General features: G+C 35.4%; 1 protein-coding gene across 2 annotated transcripts in view; it reads right to left on the bottom strand.

Annotated features, from left to right (window-relative positions):
- swm (Zinc finger protein swm) overlaps window positions 1–18961 on the bottom strand; it is a 50797-nt gene extending 31836 nt beyond the window's left edge. For both annotated transcript variants that reach the window (XM_085956408.1, XM_085956409.1), the window contains exons 1-14: window positions 18737–18961; window positions 14052–14170; window positions 10579–11054; window positions 9736–9819; window positions 8566–8780; window positions 7853–7963; window positions 7508–7741; window positions 7196–7329; window positions 5335–5478; window positions 4169–4391; window positions 3751–3929; window positions 3516–3655; window positions 3236–3367; window positions 159–290 (exon numbers count right to left, since the gene is read on the bottom strand). In XM_085956408.1, coding sequence (XP_085812534.1) covers window positions 159–290; window positions 3236–3367; window positions 3516–3655; window positions 3751–3929; window positions 4169–4391; window positions 5335–5478; window positions 7196–7329; window positions 7508–7741; window positions 7853–7963; window positions 8566–8780; window positions 9736–9819; window positions 10579–11054; window positions 14052–14170; window positions 18737–18795 — 2382 coding nt within the window. In that variant the 5' untranslated portion in view covers window positions 18796–18961. The remainder of the gene's footprint in view (window positions 1–158; window positions 291–3235; window positions 3368–3515; window positions 3656–3750; window positions 3930–4168; window positions 4392–5334; window positions 5479–7195; window positions 7330–7507; window positions 7742–7852; window positions 7964–8565; window positions 8781–9735; window positions 9820–10578; window positions 11055–14051; window positions 14171–18736) is intronic.
- Window positions 18962–19582: the final 621 nt, after the last annotated feature.

The raw sequence follows: 19582 nt of genomic DNA, 5'->3' as shown, positions 1-19582 counted from the left end.
CTTTTTCCCATAGTGGCAGCTTACTGTGACAGCACATAACATGAACATAATGTATTTGAACCTTCACAGTAAAATGTAGGTGCAAAATGTACTTGCGACCAAATGTGTCACGAATTTAATATTTATTATTAGACCTGCTTTACATTATAAATATTTACCTTATGATAGGAGACATGATTGGTGCTGCCAGGGACTCCAGGGTTATTATTGTTATTTGTGGACATATTGTTGGGAGTCAGACGATCTTTCACCGGACCCCGTTGACCTGGCGGTACATTCTCTTGTTTGCTCTGAAAGAAAATAAAAATATCTTGTTAACTATAAATCTATCGTATGACATCCAGCTGCACTGATAGAACAGCTCAAAACATTTATGAGTCGTTAACAGGCTACAAATTTAACAATATTGTTCTTTCCTAAAACAAAACACCCACTGTGGAGCAGTAATGGGCTTGCTTCTTCATCTGTAAGTCTTTGATCCAAATTGTGCAACCGGTTATTATCATGTTGGCTATTCTGTGTATTCATGTGAACCGAATGAATGTCTAATAATCATTTTGTCATAATAGTCTATTAAGATACGTCCAAATACATGTCTGCCCAGAAGCGGAAATGGTGACTTAATTTTGATATATCATCTCTGTTCTGGCAGAACACACTAATTGGAGAATACTAGTTTTGAGTAATTTGACTTTTAAGTTTTTCAAATGTTTGAAATGGTCCATCATGTGAGTTTATTAAGTAATCCTAAAAGGATAACTTTAAAATAAAGACAGTTTATTTATTAAGAAGGTTTAAGTAAGAAATAAAGTAAAATTTTCTTTTTTTATGTTTATTTTCTTATTTGTTTATAAAAAAACGAATTAGTGTTTTTTGCCAGAACACATTTTGTCTTTTTCAGCCGTACTGATTACACTAAGTGTTATTTAGTGTTTTCTGCCAGGAGAAAAATGCAGAATATTCTAAAGCCATTGTCATAGTTTTAGGGACAAATTTTAGTTCGTAAAATTATCCAGGTATTTTTATAAAAAAAAATGAGATAGATACATACTGCATAGTATATTCGTATAGAGCGTAGAGATTATAAGTAGGTACATGTGTGTGAATTACAAGTAGAAGACATATTAATAAAGGGAATTTCAGAATAACTATCATTGGTGGAAAAGTAGCATCATTAGAGTCATGATCATCAGTCTAAATCAATACACTGCTTGATGAAGCCCTCTCCAAGCTGATTCCACTTCTCTCGGTCCTGTGCGTTGCGTTGCCACGTAATTCCGCAGTACTTAACCATTTCATCGATCCAGCGGCCTCTAGGTCTATTTTGCGGATGTGTTGTACCTCTTGGGTACCACTGGATGACTACATATGTCCCTTTTTCGAGCTATGTATCCAGCCCATTTCCATTTGTGGGTTTTAGAGAACACTATTAGGTACATCGCAAACCCTTGTCTGTTTTCTTATACAACCATTCTGCTGTTTTGTTATTTCGCGTTATGTCCAGCATGCACCTCTCTATAGCACGCTGTGCTACTATAAGTTTCTGGGTCTCTCTTTTACTTAGGGTCCATGTTTCACACGCACTTGTGATTACGGGAAGCACACACTGGTTTAAAATTTTGCGCTTAAGACACGGGTCATTTTTGAAGACATTATTCAGACGGTCAAAAGTACTTCAGCCCAGCTTCACTTTGCGAACAATTTCATCAAATATACATCCACCTACAGACACTTGTTGTCCCATAAAATATCAATTGAGTTACTGCATATGGATCTTGCAGACGAATCATAAAATAAATTGCATCTCTCATAATGATTACGAACAAGTGTTTCAGCAGTGGCTTAATAGAAAATTAACCATGTGCATGTAGTCAAGTTAGGTGGTGATTCGTGAAAGGCATGACCACTTCTACGACTGGAAACATGACTTTCCTGGTTTCCTATTGCCTCGGGTAGATATACCACAAATGAAACAACTGCGTCTTTCATGTAAGAAGAGTCACATGAACTTTGTTTGTAGAAGCACATATTGAATTCGTAGTTAATTCGAACACGAAGTTGGGAATACAGAGGGTGGAGCCCAAACGAGTCACGACCTTCGGCCACGAGGTTCCTACTATGAAGAAGAAGAATGATGCTAACACCAAAAGTAATCAATACACTGCCTGGCACCATGCCTATTCTTGAAGACAATGGCCAGCGTTAAATAATATACAAATTCATACTGCGTCTCTCACATACATACGAAACTAAGATGCTCACACAGTGTAATTGTAGTTCCAAGTTAAGTAGTGAGGAGTTGGATTCACGACTACTTCCGGTGCTGCTACGGTGACTTTTCGTGTATTACTTGCTATCAACTTAGGTAGACGAATTACAAACTAAACCGTGTAGGAATATCATATTGTGCAGGTGAATCAGAGGCGCGCTCGCGGTGCCCATCGAGGATGTGAGGAGTGAGAGCCACGTCGACTCCTTGGCATGGTGCTATATCTTTTCGTGTATACTATCGTCTCAGATAGACGAATTGCAAAACACACTTTATATGATTCCGACGAATCCGATGTACGCACGGGATTCACATCAAGTACCAAGTTACGGAGGTGAGAATTGGAAGTCACGACCACTTCTCGACCTGGTACCATAACTTTTCGTGTATACTATCATCTCAAGTAGACAAATCAGAGAAGAAAGTGTCTCTCTCTGATTATGTATACGGGTTGTTAATAACGCACCTGGAGTACATGTAAATAATCTTTTTAATGTATTTTATACATCAGTGGCTTGTTGTCGATTTTGTTTATAAAACAATAAATGAATAAATAAAAAGACTGTGATGATTAAAAGCAATATTTATTATTGCTAATTAGGCTCTGTCAATCTCTCAGATCATATTGTTTTAGAGACTATAGACACTAAGTCGCTTACCAGTATAAGGTGAAAAGCAAAAATGGTTCTGGCAGAAAACACTAACTCAATTAGTTGTTATTTCCAGGCAACATTTCGTAATTTTTCATTTAGTGCGTTTGCACAAAACTGTTTTTAAGCAAATGTATATTTTATAAAAATTATTTTGTTTTTCCAGACGGTAAAGTTTGAAATAAGGAACATTTTGGTATAACTAACTCAATATGTCATTTTTTCGAATTAGTGTCTTCTGCCAGAACAGTGACGATATATACCAATAGGTGTGTGCTTATGAATCGCAAAGGAAAATAATATCAATTAGACATACCTCAGCATTGTGCCACAAGACTTTGATGAATCTATTGTTGAGGACTGCTTCGGTGCTTTTGTAAGCAACATTGGCTTCCGTATGACTGGAGAAGGTTATAATGGCAGCCTCGGGGTCGCCCTCGTATGAAACCTGTCAAAGAATAAATTGAGAAATCATAAAAACATACTCAGTTTATAATAAACTTTATTTTAAGTACGCTTGTATAATCAACATATCAATCATAATCATTACTGATATCATAGAAGAGTATGTACTAAGTATGCCTTCTTCAACTAACCTGAATGTTGACTATCTTGCCGAACTTGGAGAAGTGATTGTTGAGATGTGTGATGTCGTTGAGACCTCGGGGCACCTTCTTCAGCTCCAGGGAGCTGTTTCCTGCAGCTGCCGCTTTGCTTATGTGGTGACGATTAGGGCCTGCAATGAAATAACACATTCCAAAATTAGACAATTGAAAATTGCATATAAAATAGGTATGTAGTTGATAAATTTGGAGATGTATAACTGCTCACCCAGTCTATTGAAGTCGAATTGTTTCTTCTTGCCCCCTTGCATAATCATATTGGGAGGTAACGAGTTGTAGTTGTGCGGGTGAGGGGGCATTCTCTGATGCGGGGGGGCACCTTTCATGTTGGGGGGCATCATTCCTGGGACGGGCTGAGACGGATCCAGCGGCCGCATGTCTTCAGGTCTAAATAAGAGAGATTTCATATTTAATGAATAAAATAGTTCACTACATAGTTTGATTTTAATTACATGCTTGCAACATCATCAAACTTATAATAGTGGCATGTACCACAGAGATCGACCCAAAAATAAGTAGGTTTAAGTTTTGAAACTAATGGTTTCAACTTTGAAATACACGATATTGATTACCATATCATTGCCCATTATAATAAGTAAACAAGACAAATGCATTTTGTTTCTCACCTGACTGTCTGTATTGGAATAAGTTCCCTCTGCAGGTGATGCGGCGGATGCATGTGTGGGCCAGGCATTCCAGGCATGCCTGGCATGTTGCCCATGTTGGGCAGGGGGGGCATTGTCAGGGGCAGAGGCGGCATCTGCGGAGGGGGTGGTGGAGGAGCGTTGAAACGGTTCACACCACGGGACCAGATGTCCGGCGCAAGTGGATTGTATTCACTTATGCAGCCTGCAACAAGACACAATATAATATTATATTTGTGTAATCAGGATAAGTAAAAAAATGGACTAATATGCACAGGTGCCAATCAAACACCTGATTGTGATTCCAACACTTGTAGTAAAGTTGAACTGGTATAGAAAAGTTAATATTCTATATCGGCAGCACCGAATGCATTGTCAGTAAAAAAAAAATGCACAATCCTAGGAAGCTCCCAGCACAACCTGGAAAGGATCATCTCATTTGGTGCGCCATGGTATACACTTGCAATATAAAACTTATTTTAGACTTAAAATGCCAATTGCAAGGTGTTTCTATATAAATCAAAATAATTATCGAAGCACAGCTGAGACCATGTCCGATCCTAATAGGATCATATGGGCCTCCACAGAGTGAAGGTTTGTATTAACAGATTTTGTTTTTTACGAGAAATGGATGTCAGCCACTTGCTCAACTTATCAGGTCCATACTCTGGCTCATACACAAATTGAAAAACAATGTGTACTTGCCAGACCCAGGATTCGAACCTGGGACCCACGACGCCAAAGGCCAATGCCTAAGCCGCGCGGCCATCATGGGTGACAGCTGAAAAGCTTGCTACAAATAAACCTGTACATAATAATAAATAACATATATCTAATCATTGGCCTGAGTTGCTTTAATTTCCTTTGGTTTACGTTCATACATGAAGGTTCCAACTCAAGGGAACATATGGGAAATCATTTTTCTACTATTTTTAGTGGTACTGCATGACAATTAAGGTGTGCATAAGGTAGGTGAGGGTAATGTGTTCATTATCACTGACAACGCCTGTTGTGTTGCCTTGAATCAGCCCACCTACCTATAGTTTCCTCTTTTCTACCCATACTATCGAATAATACTTAAAAATAATACATACATAATAAATATAACATAAGTTGTAACAGCAGACCGAGGCGTGGGTGTGTCTTACCTGGAACAGGTGGCCTGGGCGGCATTCCCGTGATGGGCATGGAGAGGACTCTGGAGAGGGCAGCGTCGGCAGCCGCATGCAGAACAACGGGGTCGGAGCCGTGGTCAAACTGACAGAGATCGCCTCGCATGCAGTAGCCCTTCTCTGCCAATGTCAAACAACAATCGATTAGTAACTAGGCTATGTAATACAACCGATTATTTAAAAATCTTCGTAAGATTGCGAAGGAGCAGTGAATATATTACAAAAGTTGGGAAATGATTAGCTAAACCACAAAAAAAAGCCTATGATTACAGCGTTTTCCAAACATCATAACCACAATCCAGTGTTAGAGATAATTACATTTTTTGTTTATACTGTCGATCGAAAAACGAAATATGTACCTATTACACAAAATTTTGTTTGCGTTCAGCTATTTCCTATGATAGATAATTATGTGGTCGGCTATTTGAGACTTTCAAAGTTGATTTTCTCCATTTTATATTCTTCTTGATTGTGGTTCAAAAAGTACATTTCCATAGAAAAATTTTAAATCTAACTCCATTTGTTATATAGTAGCAGTGGCGAAGGGTGGAGGTAGGCTGTTAAGATTCGCTATAAATAGTGCACACTAAACTTTGTTAGTCATATGTATTTGTTTTTATTGAACTAAGACTACAATTTACAGATCGTGTTAGTTAGTTTTTAAAAATCAATTAAACCCTGCCTAAACGAAACCATAATAGTTTTGGTCTAATTTGGGCGATACGACAAAATTGTGCACACTTTTTCATTCATAGTTATTTGTTTTTGTTGGATTAAAAATACATATTACACATATTGTTGGTTCATCTTTTTATTTCATTAAGCCCTGCCTAAACCAAACTATAATAAATAAAAAATATTATTCTATCTATAAAATATTCAAAGTTATGTATGATTTAATTGCATAATTTTAGATATTTTATAGATAGACATGTATTTTTTGACTATTATGTATTATGGCTTGGTTTCTCAGGGTTTAATTGAATTTTAAAAACTAACCAACACTTTCTGTAAATTGTAGTCTTATTTCAATGAAAACAAATATGTATGTCTGAAAAAGTTTAATGTGCACTATTTATGGCGGATCTTAACAGCCTACCTCCACCCTTCGCCACTGTATAGTAGGTATTTAAGCAGAGGTTAATTACAAAGTTGATTATATTCATTAGCCGCCATGTTTTATAATTCATTATCAACCAACATTGTTGCTTATTAATTTAAAAGAATGATTGATAATTTTATTTCGCCATTTGCTTTTTCTAATTATTTACCAATATGTTTGCAAAAAGAAAATATTTTATTTGTAGCTTGACGGTTTTTTGCGATAATTTCAAAATGGTGGAATAAGGAAGTAACCGACATTGAAACGAATAGCCCCAATTATCATCACAGAAATTTATGTAAACAATGACCATGACGCGTAAATACTTCACTTATTCAACTGGAGACATAATAAGGATTGTCGAACTGGGAGGTGTTGCTGAATTACACTATTGTACGTAGGTACATATCCAAGCAGCGAAAAAAAATAATACACTCAATATATTCACTGATTTCTTATATAACAAATTTACCGCTCCGCCAGTTTGAGTGTGGGACAACTGAGTCGATATGGTCTTTTTGACTACGAAATAAAACGCGTTTGTGCGTGAGATCAATAAAGCAGTTTTTACGGCTTTTCTGAGCTCAGATTAAGTTGAGATTGTGTCAATGCTGTTTGCATGAGAATCTAGAAATAGTTAAATTTAATAATACTACCAAAATGTCAACTGTTTAAATTATTGTGATGCTATCTAGATTAATAGAATTTTGTTCATTGGGTAGATGAATAGCATACCATCAAAATCACGACACCTCTTCTTAGCGGTAGGTCCAAAGATTCCGGCCAGAGTAGTAGCACCTCCTCTTGGTTGGTTGGTGCAGTCACCCGGATTTGAATCCTGCGTCGGAGTATCGTCTCTAGGTCGGCCTCTGTTATAAAGAGAAATATATTTAATGAGGGGGGTTTAATAACCTAAAGATAAGGAAAACGACAATTCTTGTTCTTCAGTGACGCGCTATAGCCCAAACCGAGAACTGGCCTTCTCAGTCCTGTGGGTATTTGAATTAATGAGATTTATTAAGATAAAATTAAGATAAGTCACCATACCTAGCATTATCTCTGTCTCTATCAGCCCGATCTCTATCTCTGTCGGAGCGATCTCTGTCTCTGTCGAGTCTGTCTCTATCTGCATCTCTGTCTCTATCGGAATTGTTGATGGTGCGAGTTATCTGGTCTCTGGGAGGGCGATCACGATCTCTCTCCCTCTCCCGAGATACCCGAATACGATTTCGAGACACCACCAAAGTGTTGTGGTAAGGAGAAGGGAATCTCTCACCGGACCTGTTAATTGCAATCATATAATTAATTACACATGATTGATTTGTATTCCTGAGGGCTGTCAATATTTTCTTCATATTCAAAACGGTGTATATATGATGAAATTTTAGTTACCTGGATCGACTTCTATTTTGTGGAATATCAGTGATTGCGGTTCCAGGAGGTGGACTTCGATTTCTGTAACGGGGAGCGCGGGCTGGCGGTGGAGACCCTGATCTTGAACGCCTGAAAACAAAAAGATAAAACAAATGTTTGCTATTCGAATTGTAAACACATCTAATACTCAATTACATGTAAACTAACGTTTTAGCCTAATTATATATATTATATATAATTAAGCTCTAAATGAAAAATAATAATATGTCTATGAGGAAAAAAAATCAAAATATTTGCATTGCGTGGGACTTGAACCCATAACCAGGGTGATATTCTTTATCCAATCCAGCTAGCAATGTTATCATTAATCACGCTGAAATTTCTTCACAATATGCGTCAGATATCAAGTTAGATTAATATTGGTGACAAGGTTTCTTTAATTCATAGATTATTTCTCTCCACATAATATATTCATCAATTTAGCAATACTGAGTGTGTGACTGAACCTGGCACGTTTGGCTAATGTGGCCAGCACTAACATTGAGTAATTGATATTTAGGAAAAACATTATTTAATCAAACACACTTATCTGTATTGGAGAAAGTCTCATTGAAGGTGATTTTACCAAATAATTTGTGAAATTTTAAGAATATACAATAAATATTATATATTATGTTCTTTTCAATACTTGTCATGTTATAATATTCGGGTTGATAGGGTATATAACCAACCTTCTGTCATATCTCTGCATAGGCGGGGACTTATTTCTGTAGAGAGTGCCTCTGCCTCCCTGTGATTGGTTTCCGCTTCCACCTTGAACCGAGTTGGAGGGGGGCTGCTGACCTCGGCGGGCCCTCTCCCAGGACCGGCTCCGAGATCGGATGGCCCCGCCCGGGGAACGGGATCTGTGAACCTGACGCCCGCGATTGCGCCTCTCGTCCTTGTCCTAAATATGAACATACATACAAAACATTAGCACGGGCACCGCAAAAAAATTAACACACAATGGATTATTTTATGAGAAGAATATTTTAATAGTTTGGATTAACCAAATCAGAAAACTGTATCCATACGCATTTCAAAATTACCAACATTCCACTTATGATAAATAAACCGAAGACCATACATGCATTGTTTGGGAGACTAAAAAATGACCCGACGAATAAATTTAATGCGAAGCATAACATATTTTATTTATTTTCATAATTTGGGTTGAGATGTCAATCCACCACACCACATTGTAAGTAAGTTTTGGACGGGTAACAACTGCAGGACCATAGGAGACAAGCCGATACAACAAAAGCGATGTCAACACTATCGGCGATAGTAACCATCGACAAAGTAACCATGCACACTTTTTGAGAATAGCACGGGAAAAAATGGTACCCTACTCTCAATGCGTAAAAATTGCATAATATTATGTACTTAATAAGTTGAGTGTTTAGACTATTGTTTTTAAACATAGATTTTGTGAATTGGATTCTTTACTAAACTAAGTTATATCTCTTGACATTCATATTAATAACCAAATTCGGTTTGACATTACTTCCATCAACGCCCTGAAAAGCAAACAAAGGACACAATAGATTTCTTGGAATATGTGGTGAAGAGAACAAAATCTTAGTCCATTCCTATTTCCTCGACAGGATTCCTAGCTCCAATATAAAAATTAAAAACATTTAATTCACCATAATTCTAACATCGATAACAAACAGCAATCACTATGATAATATGTTTGGACTCTTACAGGGATCAATTGCAAGACGGCTTGGCGGAAGACGTAATTTGACTGCACCGCCAATTAAGCAAGTCATGAAAAGAAATGAACACAATATAAAGATTGATTACAAATAACGGATGATAAGAGTGTAGATCATCATTGGTACAAGAAAAGGGCTTACCGAGTCACTCTTGCGATCCTTTCTGCTGTTACGAGTGGAAACCAGAGGCTCATTTAAACTGTCTTCTAGTAAATCAGGCATTACCTGAAAAAAAAACCATGATTATAATTATTTGAGTTTCAATATGAACAAATATTTTACTTGAGTTTTGAATTAACCCCTTACCAGGTAAAACCATTATTATCATCACTCATAACATGTGGTTATTCGGCTGTAATATTTATATTTCTTAGAAACAAAATACACTCCATATTGATCAGTTTATTACATATTATATTGGTTTAACTAAAACACACATATACAATAAAATATATATTTCGTGACATTTACATCACTGACAAAGCTAAACTGTGACGACATTAACAAGAAGTGCAGTGGTGGCACTTGTATGCGATATGGGAATTCCCCAAAAATTAAACATCTCCCCACACTACACTACACTACACCCTTCTACTTCAACTGTGACATTCTACTATATTTTCAGATTCACTCAATTGGTTAATTACAAAAATATGATTTCATGTGCAGATATTGACAAAATCGGCCTTGAATACATAAATTCATAGGATGAAAGTGTATAATTAAATTCAACTTCATTTTACAGTTCATGAATCTCACATATTGCCGAATCATATTAGACTTTTGAATATAAAATTCAGCCATAAATACCTGTGGAAAGATACTCCCTCGTCAATTTTATGTAAGCTGTTTACAAGTTATTACATCAAAACTACCGACCTACGATTTTACAGTTGTTGCTGTGGATGATGCGCAAAAAATATACATTGTTTTAATACAGTAGCGAAACAACATGGTAATCGTAATTATTAATCAATGACCAACCTTGACTAGCGTCTGCTCTGTGGCGTATGCAGGCTTCTCTTTTGGCACAGTAGCTGGCACAAACTTGCTGCTCCTATTGAGCACGATCCTCGGTTTAGAGGTTCCTGAAGCTCTGCCGCCCTCCTCGCGATGCTCTCTCTCCCTCCTTGAATTTGCATCGAGCACATTGGCGGCGGCTTCGGCGGTCACCAGTCTGCTGCCGTTGGCGTCCACCGTCGCGTGCAGCACCCCCGATACGAGGTTGCCACCGTTGACGGCGTGCTCCCTTGTGGGGGAGGCGTTACTATTGGCGCTGGGCCTTCGATTTTGGTAGGAGCTTTGGTGTATAATCGGCGGCACGTCTTCGGACTGCGCCGCTTCGGTGCTCGCTTGCGGCAGGTTGACGGACGTCTCCGGGGTTTGGGTAGGCACCACCACTTGCAGGTACTCTTGGGTTTCCAGAGTTTTGAATAAAAGCTCCACGAAAGGTTTGGTTTCTGTGAAAGATGACATAAATTACTAACCTGAAAAGTGTCGAATTACCACATAATTGTGTTATGAATCTAAAGAAAATGCATTTTCACATCTGCAGAGTGTGCCATCAGAACACCGGCAACATTACATGCATAACATTTAATAAAATGAAAAGCATTAAGTAATATAATAAACCAAAATAGGTACTGCAACTCACTATTATCGGGGTGCAGATCATCCGCGCATGAAATGAATTATTTTTCATACAGATATTCGAAGATAAATCACAGATTTTGTAAATAATAATAAATTTTAAATTTAAATAATAGCCTGGAATACAAATAACTTACGGCATTTGAAAACTAATGATTCTGATAATCAGCGCCCGCCCCTCTTCCTTATCATAAAATAACTAGGAGTTGTACAATTACACGTGAAATCTATGTATTTTGGAAAAAGAGAATACTGCAATACAAATTGATCGAGGTAGTTTACTTTCGGTTTTTGGCAGTGAACTAAATTTGCTACATCTATTGAGGGTTGTGTCTTCAATACCATTAATGCAATTGTTATGATCCATGCAGTGTGAATAAAACCAACACTGCATCTATAAATATAATTTGTTTTGAGCGCATGATAGTCATGTGCGCTTTAAAAATATCCATGAGAAAGTCCAGGAGAGTGAACTATAAATAGATATAGCTCTTCCTAAACAAATATTCAATCTTTTTTGCTGAATTTCAATAGGTCCAGTGGGTGACTACCCAATGCAACTCTAATACATATTGTAATCTGTCAAATGCGGAAACAAATAAAATCGCTGATTTGAATAATAAACAAACATTTATCTCTTATCTAAATGACGATACTTGAATACATTTAAACATGTGACTGTAGATAATTAAATTAAGATTAATAAGTAACCAATGAATACTTTTTGGCGTTTTATAAATATTTAACTGTGGTAATTATTCCTCCTAACAAATAACTACACAACGAAGTAAATGAGAATAGACAATTTTAGATGAGAGAGTTATTTTTATGAAAACTGTCCAGGAGTCTTTAAAATGATTTTTTTACCTATGTCTTTCCATTTTATCTCATCTCATACGCATTTGTATAAGACTTTTATTACTTAGGTATATTCCTTCAGTAAGCTAATACATAGATATGTGGTCATGAAAAGTTAGCCATAAAGTGAAATGCTGTATAATGAAACATTTTTTCTATACAAATGACATAGGATTGGTTCCAATCCCGAAGCTTTTAGTTGAAATTGCATATTTTTATTTAATGTGTTCTTCATCAGAATCAATTAACTAGGATGTTCAGTCCTTGTTCGAAATGAGAAAGAGTTTTCGACAAATCTTTTGATATTGTTATTGTCAAGTGTCATTTGCCAAATTTTATGGTGAAGATGTTCATGATTTGTTCTGTCTCCAGTCCAAAGATTTCCATCTACTATATATATTTTTACAGGCACAACATTTTTACTAGACGTAGAAAATACATCGAAAATAATTGAACCGTAATTTAAAATCGCGCCATAATTAAAAAAGACCATTATAGCGAAAACTCATAAGTGCATTTCAGATTACAAAATATGTATATAAACTTTCTTGCGAGAAATCAATAATACCAGTATTAATTTTGACGTACATAAAGTAAGTAACTGATGTGAATTATTTTTCAACAAGAGTTACAGATTTAATATTTCTTTTTGAAAAAGCATTTTCTTCATAACTAGTATTATTTGTATAACCGCTTTTTAAACAAATTGATGAACACAATTAATTACGAATGTGATTGTATACTTAAGACCGTCATTGACATGGTGCATAAGAGAATTTCATTCAAAAGGATTTAAAATGAATGCATTTATATGGTATTCATTATGACAAGGGCGGCGAAAAGCTCATAACACATTTCAAACAAGCAATGTCCATTGGTGGTTCACAGAAAATTGACATTATATTTTTATTGCAGATTACCACTTGTCTACTTTATAGTCGGTGTATTATTTCTTTTATTTTCTTTGACCATGTCCGATCCTAATAGGATCATTAAGGCCTCCACAGCATGGAGGTTTGTAGTGACAGATTTTCGTTTTTACAAGAAATGGATGTTAGCCACTTGATCAATCTATTAGGTCCATAATCTGACTCCAAACACAAATTGAAAAACAAAATGTGTATTTGCCATTCACAAAATTCGTGTAACTTAATGTACAGCAGTGGTTTCCAAACTTTGTTACTATGCCTCCCTTTTAAAAAAATCTGATCTTGGCGCCTTTATTTCATTACACTTTATTATTAATTATTATTATTCACCTTTTTAAATAGCCAAAAATGTACTAATACAAAAAAAAAAAAAAAAAAACAAGTTTTTACTACATATCGATACACCAGTTCAATAGGGGAACAACTCATAAAACCTTGTTCCGAGATAATGGCGTTTGAATTTTTTGCAGTAATTCTTAAATTAAATTTAAAGCCTTGATTTCGATGAAAGTGTATGTTTTTTTGTATTTGATTTAGTGGAATTCATCAATGCACAATGAATTTGCCTCAAATTTCAATATTATGATTTGACCCTTTTATTTCATTTTTTCACGGGATAGCCAGCGCGCTTCACAATAGTATAGAAGTGAGGTACATAATTATAAAATTATCGTAGTATATTCTTGGGTTTTCACCGTGTCTCCTTCTTCCTTCTTTACTCGACGTTTCGGGCTCGTTGCAGAGGCCATTATCAAGAGATATGTTTTATGATGAAATGTAGTGTAGGTGTGTGAATGTAAACGTTGCTCTAAGAATGTCAAAAGGAATCCGATTATCTAAGAGCAAACGTTGCTCTTAGATACTACGATTTTTGAATAAGCTTGTTATAATCCGTCTGCACATGCAATTTTTCATGTGCTACATCGTTGGCTTTTACTACTGCCGGTATCCGCTTATTTTGACGTCCTGATCAAACGAAATGTGGTCAAGCTTCAAATAATAAATTGATATAATATTTACCATGTTGCAGGAAGACATCGAGCTGGTCGACCATGCCATCGCGGAGGTCATCCAGGGGTTTGTCTTTCTTGACCAGAGCGCACACATACTTGGCGAGGGCTGCGGGATCAGCATCGCATCTGAAAACAACAACATATTAGACATCTGCAGAAAGATGTGAAGCAATACAGCAGCAGTGTGCACATCAAACAGGGAAAAAAGCACTGCATATCAGGCATTATTGTGTTGGAATACTCTCATACAGCACTATTTATTAGAACACACGACACATGTAGATAAGTCATCCACGCAAGAACAGATGTGAGTCCTATGCACCCGCCCTTGCGGCGCGCTTATGCGTTGAAATATAGTTGAAAATACAAAGAACATCTTCGGCCAAACCATATGTTCAGTCTTATTGGGGTTTTACCTGGAAATAATTCCCTTAGTAGGGAAATTTTTCACATACATAGTGTTAGTGCCTCAAACACTTATGTATGACGTGCTACGACTGCCATCTTGAAAAAAAGGAGATGACTTTTAGTTATTTAGTTATCAGTCAGCCATATCTCAATAACGCCTAGAAATATTGAAAAATATATTACAAAACCCGAGGAACATCTCAGCAACGATCAAAATTATTCTTATTGAAAATGTGTATTTTTTTAATGTTCAACTTTTATTTGAAACGTTTTTCAATATTTCCAGCCACTAATGAGATATGGCTGAAAAAATAAAAATAGACCACCATTTTCCAAGACGGCGGCCATACCACAGAGGGCACAAATATTCATTTTTGGTACTGGGCACTAGCGCTATGTATATGCAGTCTCTTATTTAGGCAAATTACATCCAGATAAACTGTAAAATAGGTAACCAATAAAACTGAACTAAGTGATAGGTGATAAGAGTGGAACAACCTAACCCAGAAATTGCGCAGATTACGATTTCTTTTACTGGGCACAAATAACATAGGGTTAACTAAATTAAGGTTACCGCCATTATTTCTGACTGCTCTTACATGAAGCCTAATGCATCGCTTTCTCTGGTTTGGCGTCACTCTAAGTACATCACATTTTCTGTCAAAACTATCGAACTTCACACTTATCATCGCTAATTTTCTACAAACACGTATCTCAATTTTTGGCAGTTTTGAGTTGTTTGATGTAATGATTTCAGAATTTGAGTACGCACATATTCCACTAACACGTATCTCAAAACATAATTTATAACATAATAGATTTAAGCAATGCAAAAAAATCGTATCACAATAAAAGACTTTTATAAATATTATAAACTCGTATCTTGAGTTACGTATTTGTAAGTACACAGAATACTGAACTCTGACAGATGATTATACTGGAGTTCTTTCTCGTAAGTCAAGATACGTGTTTACTGCAGTAATATTGTGGAGTGATTCACAGTAAAGTTGCAACGCATTCTCGTATCTTCGACAATATGACTGATCGGTCGAAAGTGTAGTGTGATAGATTGAAGAAACATTAATTTTTTTTTTCATGAAAATATGTATAACTATACTAAATGGATATTTCATAGAAGAAAATTTATTTCTGAATTTATAATAATTTATAGTTACATGCGTGTCTCTTTAAATATAAATTGAAATACCATTCCCCACATAAGTACAACAGTTTGATCTGAATTTTTGCATTCACACACAAATAATATCAACCAATATTGCTTTGCAGAAAATTGTATAAAAAATTATTAAATCCCCAGATGAAAGTATGAAAATGGACAAAAGAGTACCCCCCCCCCCCTCCAGCTTTTAGGGTAGAAGGAACAAAATCTGTCTTACGCACAGTATAATTTTACGTGTACATACAGATTGCATCACAAACACATTCAGACAGGTTGAGACTGGTACCGGTTGGAGGGAACCGATAGCCATGCCTGCTCTTTCTTCATTCTAACAATCACTCACGACGTGTGTATTTCGTGGATTGAAATTTTTATTGTTTGATGAATGAGCACACAGTAAATGCCTTTTGTATGCTTAATGATTTTAAAATGTAAAAAATGAAACTACATGCACGCCACTGCTAACAAGAACATATAATATTTTTATATTAGCAATCGTCCATGTGACATACAGAAAAAAAAATTAGACATCCACACAATGAAGATATAGACTTATTAATTCTTTGGTTTTCGGGCGCACACTTCTCTACCTGTGTCTCACCATATATCATTGTAAACACGTTATTTTCGAGATGTTGAGAATGAAAGTCTACTAATTTGGTAACGACCATGGAGTCTATGTGTGCGAGTTTCATCAATGGTGCTATTCATTTATCAAACAGGTCGATAGATTCAAAATCAAATATAAATATGATACATAGGTAGGTACTTTATATTATATTTAAGTAGTTGACACTGATGCAATGAACAAAAAAATGCCCTCATCTATGATGATGACGTATATATCATTATTTTAGATTTCAATGCATCTTATCTTTTTGATTCTTCTATATATTGTAAAAACTAAGTTATCCAGACCTTGATTATCCGGATTTATATAATATTATCATCAGTTTCATAAGATAGGAAATGTATGATTTAAAATTGTGTTTTGATTATCCACACTATCTATACTAAACTTAATCATTAATGTAACGTTTTTATTTAATTTTTTGTAATAACGCATATTGAGTTTGAAATTTCTCACAAAATGTATTGAGTGGTACGTAAAAACATAACACATAATCGTGAGGTTCAGTAGTTTTAAAATGAAACAAGACATGTTCAAAGGGGCGCCGAGCAAGAGAAAGCTATGCAATATGTTTGATGTCAGTACAGCCAATAATAGCAACTGTAACAATAATCACGTTACATTTTCTTATTCCTGCGCATGAGAAGAAATCACATCTGCAATGTTAAATGACTCTACTCTACCTACATATCATTGGTGAAGAATGTAGATAATAGGCAGTAATGTAGAAATAGCAGTTAAATTATCGCAGAAATGGTGCAAGTACACATGCATGGATTTACTGGCACCGATAGTGTGTATAACTATCGCGATAATAACTATTTACACGTAAAAGTGCTGACTGTCGCCAATCTCATTTTTCATTTGTCATTGTGTGGTGTTATTTGACAGGTTCGGACCGGTCATGAAAATCGGTAAACGTCAAAATGCGTCTCTGCGCTAGTTAATTTTTTTTTTCGCCAGGTTTGTCACTATCATTTTACTCCGCAGGCTCACATATCGCACAATGCATTTACAGAACATTTTTGACTCATGCATGCGGACTTGCAACTTGCACGATAATACGTATTGACACATGCATTTTTTTGTTACGGCCGCGATAATACATACTGTCAATAGTAAATCCATGGATGTGTAAACGTGATATAACACCCAGGCTTTGAGAAAATCACATAGATATATTGTAACCTTAGTGGGAATTCGACCCAGGGCAACAGGAAGGGAAGCCAGTACCTTACGCATTGGACTACAAGGACCAAAATTAAGCATAGTATAGTGACATAGTATGGTGTAGTACGACACTACAGACAATATTATAGTGCCTGTACACATGCATGGAATTACTGTCGGCAATTGTGCTTATTTTAAACTGTCATGACAATAACTGTTTACACGTAAAAGTGCTGACTAACTCCAGTCTCATTCTTCAAGAGTAAGCGAGACGCGAGGTTGTCATTTTATACTAACATCTGTCTGATCTGACGGGTCGTATTAAAAATCGGAGCTCAAAATGAGTAGTTCGTTTTTTTATCGGCATGTTCTCTATCGCTATCTTGCTCTCTATCGCTCTACTGCACAGACGCAGATTGAAAATAATCTTACTTGCCTGCAATAAATCATCACAATTTGGAATCTTCCAATCTTGTTTAATTTATGCACGCAATCTTGCCAACTGCAGGATAATACATATTTCCCCATACATTTTCTTACTGTGCACAGTACATCCATGCACGTGTAAACGGGGTATAATATTATACAGATGTAATGTGTATTTGTACAATAGTTTGCATATAGAGTCCAAATTAGTGAAAATAGTTTTAAATCTAGTAACAGCGTAAAACTGTTGTTAAATATAAGTGATAGATTTAATTGAAAATTAAACATTAACGAACAGCGTAAGAGTAGTTGAAAGTCAAACTTCAAATAAATCTTATCCATCATCCAAAGAACAGATGCCAAATTATTTTGAGGTTATCTCTTAAATTACACATTGATAAATGACATAATAAAAATACTGCGGCGCTAATTTAATGCGTGAAATATTTTAAGATAACCGCGTAAACAAGACAGTGATAATAATGTCTAACCAATAAAAAATAATATTTTAGAAATTTTATCATGGTTCCAAAATATCGAAATCGTTTCAGGAATAAGACATTTAATTGCAATATATTGAAACAATTATATTAAAAGTTATCCAATGTGATGAATTTAAGGTCAAACCGATAAAATATGCAGATATTACACTGGAAAAGTTTATAATTTCGAAAAACAAAATGTTCATTTCGGAAAACATACGCTATCGTATGTGGTAAAAAAATGATCTAAAAATAAACTGGAAAAATGTCTCATTTCGTGCGGTACACGTATTGAATTAGTTGGGCAAATATATACGTTACACGGCGCATATGCCACCAACGAATTTAAAGCAAATAATGTGAGGTTGTTGAAAAAAGAAATATGGCCTACATACAGGGGTTCTAGAATCGAAGTTAGCCAAGTCCTAAATGCATCCTGATTTTCAATTAGCATATTGGTACTATTAACATTAAATATCACAATAACTGTATTTTTTCAAATGTTTCTGAATTCACAAAATCACATAGGTGGACAATATAATATAACTTTCAAAAATACACTAAATTGCAGCTATAATAAGACACTGTACACCACCTAGGGCGAATATTTTATTTGCACTGCCTTCTAGAATTTTACATGACGCAGTAAATCATGTTCCAAAACAAATCTCGCAATATGTTCCAAAACACACGAATTGCATATATTTTATTAAACACGTTTTAATTTTAAATATTTTATCACTCTATTTAAAAACCTTTAAGACCAATGAAGATAGTAATTAAGAATTACTTTATCCATAAAAAATGGACACACCGTATAAGTTAAATATTATCGAAATTTTTATAATCCAACTACCTAGGCTTATTAAATTTAGTCAACTATATATACTAAATAAGAATTATAATGATAGAATACATAATTGCAAAAAAAAATAAACATTTTAACTAGATTTTAACGCTCATTTCATTATAAATAGCTTATATTTGTATGTACCATTGCGGGTTGCTCTCAAGTTGAGTGCAGTATTGCCAACCGTACTATAACTATAGTATTTGTACTATAATATTGGTCCGCGTACTATGTACGATATTAAAAGGGTACATGTAGTACGGCCAAAAGACTTTCAAATTACTAAAATTTTGAAAATCGGAAAGTTATCTGAAAGGTTTAATTTTAACATTACAAAATATGTACGCCAAAAGTACTTATTTCATTTTCGATATTTTCATAATATAAATTG

Source organism: Rhyacophila brunnea, unplaced genomic scaffold (genome assembly GCF_057557595.1).
Source record: "Rhyacophila brunnea isolate RB1 unplaced genomic scaffold, BYU_Rbru_1.0 scaffold_6, whole genome shotgun sequence".
NCBI classification, from domain to species: Eukaryota; Metazoa; Arthropoda; class Insecta; order Trichoptera; family Rhyacophilidae; genus Rhyacophila; species Rhyacophila brunnea.
This window is presented reverse-complemented; position numbering and strand designations above follow the sequence as displayed.